The sequence below is a fragment of the Formica exsecta genome, unplaced genomic scaffold (assembly GCF_003651465.1).
Source record: "Formica exsecta isolate Colony F162 unplaced genomic scaffold, ASM365146v1 scaffold33, whole genome shotgun sequence".
Lineage (NCBI taxonomy): Eukaryota > Metazoa > Arthropoda > Insecta > Hymenoptera > Formicidae > Formica > Formica exsecta.
In genome coordinates, this window is record NW_021850553.1 from 2,009,145 (window position 1) to 2,014,154 (window position 5,010).

At 32.3% G+C, this 5,010-nt stretch overlaps 1 protein-coding gene across 2 annotated transcripts in view; it reads right to left on the bottom strand.

The window, feature by feature from the left end:
• Positions 1 to 4,838, bottom strand: part of LOC115238281 (echinoderm microtubule-associated protein-like CG42247) — a 39,021-nt gene extending 34,183 nt beyond the window's left edge. The window contains exons 1-4 of one of the 2 annotated variants that reach the window (XM_029811964.1): positions 4,459 to 4,507; positions 3,834 to 3,852; positions 1,972 to 2,236; positions 403 to 892 (exon numbers count right to left, since the gene is read on the bottom strand). In XM_029811964.1, the coding sequence (XP_029667824.1) occupies positions 403 to 892; positions 1,972 to 2,107 (626 nt within the window). In that variant the 5' untranslated portion in view covers positions 2,108 to 2,236; positions 3,834 to 3,852; positions 4,459 to 4,507. Of the gene's footprint in view, positions 1 to 402; positions 893 to 1,971; positions 2,237 to 3,833; positions 3,853 to 4,458 lie in introns of both variants that reach the window. The other variant, XM_029811965.1, reaches the window with a different exon arrangement.
• Positions 4,839 to 5,010: the final 172 nt, after the last annotated feature.

Sequence of the window (5,010 nt, forward strand, 5' to 3'; positions counted from 1 at the left end):
ATATACAATTTATCTAATATTTATATTATAGTTATATATGTAATTAGTTTTATTTTAAGATCTGTAAAAGATTCGATACTGAAAAAACTATGTAAACAATTATTGAACATATTATGTATATGTGCGTGTATGTGTGTGTTTACATTATTAAAATAAAACTTATAGAATGTAGAGAAGAACTAAAAAATTTAATGCATATCTTATTATGTTTTCATTTTAGATTAGAAAAATGTTATAAATCTACGAACTTAATTATTATACACATATAATCAATAATTATTAATCTTTTAATAAGTTAACATAATAAAATTATTCTATGTATCCCTCTCAATATGTATCACAGTATCTTTTTCAGATTGCAATAAGTTGAGTTAGAGTAAACTTGGTTAAAATGGTTCTTACCGAAACTCAACGCCAGGAAAATAGGGGTCGCCATTTTTGTAAAAGGTGACTCTTCTCGCTCGCCAGTAGCCGAGGTTGTTGTATCTCGCGGCTTGTAACTCGTGCCGGCTCTTGGGTCGGCTCGACTGCTCCGACTGCTCCGGAGGCGGCATGCGGGGACTGGAGGGTCTGCTCTGCCTCCAGAAGCCGGCCATGCCGCCTCCACCCCCACCTTCGCCATCAATCGACACACCCCCGATCTCTTCTTGCATCGTCATTCCACCCTCCACTGCGATTCCACCCTCCACTGCGAGACCACCTTCTTCATCCCCTTCCTCATCCTCTTCTATTACAACGTCTTCTTCCTCTTCCTCCTCCTCCTCGTCCTCCTCGTCATCCTCCACCGGCATCGCTGACACTGCTGTGGGCGTCGCGACGCTCGCGGCGGCGCCGTTCTTTGGCGAGTTTTCGCGAGTTCGCGGTTTTTCTTGCTCTTCTTTTCTCATCGAACCTGAATGAAAGAGTTAGAGTTGTTTGAAATTAATTATAGCCAAACTTTTTTTTTTTTTTTTTTTTTTTTTATCACGCTACTACTTTATCGGTTCTTTATTATAAAATAAAAATCATTATTTAAATTAAGAAATATGAATAAATATGATTGCACTCGTAAAAACATTTTTATTCTACACATATGTCAAAAGAGCGGAAATTGAGAGAAAAATAAAAAATAAAAAATTTGCTCAATGAATTATGAATACGGAGATTCAACTATGAATAGAGAGTACAATAAATGGCGATGCAATTATTAAGAGGAAGATAGAGAGTGAAAGAGAAATGATTTCTCATAAAGAAATGAAAATAAAATATAAAACAATTTTTTCGATACAATAACTGCATAATTTTCGAAAGAACAGAACTATATTTTGTGAATATAAAAATAAATTTATTAGAAATCTAAATAGGATAAATAGATAGATTAATTTATTGAACGTTCAGGAAAAGATTCTCTTTAAATGCTATAACCAAAATAAGGCGTTTAAAAGAAATGATGCATTAACATATCTCAACAAATATTCAATCTTTTTAGAACAATGTATTTAATAAATCGTTTTTTCATCATATGACAAAATTATCAAATGATATTTCGAAATAGCAATCGATCAATATCAAAATTTCTCTTCAAAAGATTCTTTTAAAAAATGACGAAAAAGATCATTATATATATAAAATATTTATATCTGCATACAAGGGAGAAAAGTTTAGATCGATATCTTAACTGGTGTTTTAATCGAAAAATTCTAAGAATATTTTTAATACTGAAAATACACATGCGCGCACACGCGAGCTTATATGTATTGTATAATATACAGTATATACAATTTTTTGACGCGTTGCAATAACTATATATATAAACGGGAAAAGATCCTACTTGAAAAAAATAACATAAATTTAAACCAACAAGTTATATTTGGATTTAAATAAGTTTAGTCTGCAAACTCTTAATTGTCAAACCATCAATTCTGCCTCTCCCCCCTGCACATACATAGTATGACATGATCTTGAGAGCGATCTTGTAAGATGATTTCTCACCTACGTCCTTCAACTTTGTTACGGTGACTGTATCATCAACCCCGTTGTTACCACCGTTACCGTCACCCCCGTTACCGCCTTCGTTCTGCCCCAGTCTATCGGCACGCGAACCTGACTGATTTTCAATCTCGATCATCCGCAAGGTGAGGCCGCCGCCACTTTTACACGTTCTTACTTGGCCTGTGCTCTTGCAATTGCAGAAAAGGATTCAGATTCGTGTTGGATAGAAAGAAGTTTGCTTAGTGAATTGATGAATTCTGTAAACCTGTCGTGTTTGCAATACGATGAGAAATGTATTATAATGCTAAAAATTAAAAACAAATATATGATGAATTAAAGAGATCTAAAATGAACAGATATCGGATCATTGACAGGCGACGCAAATTATTATAAAAATGAAAGACTTTTGCTTTTCCATTCCTAGCATACTTGTATAATATAATTACTCGGAAAATGATTGTATCGCAAGCAGATGTGGAGCGCACGTGTCTTTTAAAATTTCAAGGTTCTGAATATGGAAACACGAATCGCCACTTTAAGAATATTATTTAAGTAATCAGACAATATATAATGTGTTGCGTGATAACTGAGGATTCCCGATCGATCAGTCGTTTTTATTTCACAACTGCAGCTCCCACTGCAGATCCATTGATCAGCAGCTCGACCTATGTATAATATATGTATTTTGTCGTCTCATAATTTTACCCCTTAATGAATGATTTATGTATAATTGAATACCTAATATTTGATTCTCAAATCGAAACTTTTCTTTATTGTACATACGAGCGAGAACATGGATAGAGCAATAATTTCATATTGCATTTTTGTAATCCTGAATGTGAATTAGGCGAATTTTCCAATAAACGCGCGACTAGGACCTAGGACCTCATTTATTGCAAAAGACCTCTAAATTAAATTGATTGATTGTTTAGAGACGCCTCAAAATGCCAAAATCTATCACTGGCTTTAGTTTTTGCAATTCTTTATATCACAATAAATATTTATAAAAAATAAAAAAACTAGAAAATTTTATTATACAATAACGTTACATCCATTTTTTGAATCTAAATCGTATGCTTATATTTTTTGAATCATCGAATTCCGCAAGAGTTTCGTGACTAACTATCTATCATTAGTCCCAGTATGCGCAAGACACAGGTGCGTGACCACACCTCTCTTGAATACAAAATAGTGCCGACTGCTTTTTGCGCTGATTTATGCGCTCGTTTCTCATCTCGTTTTCTCTGTTATTTAGCAACTATTCTGTCATTTCAACTAACAAAAGTAATAAATTTAACTGGCAGACAACAACGTTCAGACAAAACTATGGCAGTAATATACTCTCATTTCAAATCTCAGTTTATGTAACTCAAGAAAGATTTTAATTTATATAAGGAGGGGAAGAAAGTTATATCTTTCTGGTTTTACTGGAGAATATTAGTAAATAATAATTTTTACATTTTATAATAAAGTTAACATATTGCAAAACCTTTTGCAACATATTGTTTGGTTTTATTTTTAAAAGTATAAAAATATTTATTATGTAATTAATTTTTTTATTTCCATTTACTTTTATAGTTATTTATATTACTTTATTTATAGTTATATATAGTTATTTATATTACTAATTATATATTACTTTTACTTATATAGTTTAATTCCCTTGTGATAAATATTTTTATACTTTTATACGATCCTGTTTCATATATATAATTTGCATATATATACACAATCTCAATTTTTTTTGAAATATGAATTTAAGATACTTTAACAAGCTCTTATCGTCTATCTTGTTATTTGAATTGTATCAAAACTGAAGTTACAGTCAAAAAGATATTCGAATCATACTTGTTAAAACTTACGATGTAGCATCAGTTGAGTCTTCAAGAAGCAAAGCAAACATCACCACATAGAAAAACAAACAAAAACAATATCTATTATAGTTAAAAAAAAGTTATTTATTAAAGCGAAATAAGAAATTTATCATCTTTCCGTGACATAAAATTATTTTGCTTAATCTAATTTATACACAAGGGAGAATTCTCATGAGTATCACCTTTTCTCTCACTTTCGAGAAAACTTTTTTTTTCTTCTTCTAGACAATTTTTAATAATCTTAAACTCTATCTTTTAACAATAATTGAAATCATTTCAAAATCATATGAAAATCATTATTTGAATTTATGTAAACATTCATTAGAGAAGGCTGTGCATTCCCCATACCATTAAGGAAAACATCTTCAAGATGGAAGAAACATATCACAAAGCAAATGATAATTATTTTGATCAATAAAAATTACTTTAAAATTATATGTATAACAGCATTTTTGTAACAGCTAAAAAATTGTATTTATATTTTAATTTTTGCGAAAAGATAATTATTAAGAATTAGAAAAAGAAATCAAGTAAAATTAATTAAATATTAAATACAAATATATTAAAAAATTTTTTGTTTAATAAATAAATATTATAAATTTCTTACACTCACTTGTGATTTGGTTAATCGACACTGTGAAAATAAAGTATCCGCCAAGTAAGATGGCCTAAAGTTCATTGAAGTTCACTGACACTATGCTGCTATCATTGATGATCGCGATCGGCATTAATTTCGCGGCATATCTTGCGACTGCCATATTACGTGCGAACGAATCGCGGTCGAATCGCCTTTGCGTTGAAATTCAATCGGCTACGATCGCGACTACAGTATACATATTCATGCGTCCTTCGACGATGACGTCCCGGCGTCGAGTGGCCGCGCAACCTCGGCGCCGCCGGCAACCGTCGATGTCCTCTCTCACCGTCTCCATCGTCGCTCTTCGTCGCGGCGTCGATACCCGTGTCAGTGAACGCGAAACTTGTTGCACCGAACTTAAATTTCAGAAAGAAACACAAAATGCAAAATATATTATATATACAGTAGTATGTATACCGTTTTACTGCTGAATTTTAGAATTGGACGCATCATACATAGATATCTCGATATTTCAACTGTATATATATGTACACCCCCCCCCCCCACACCACACGGGCTTTCAGGACC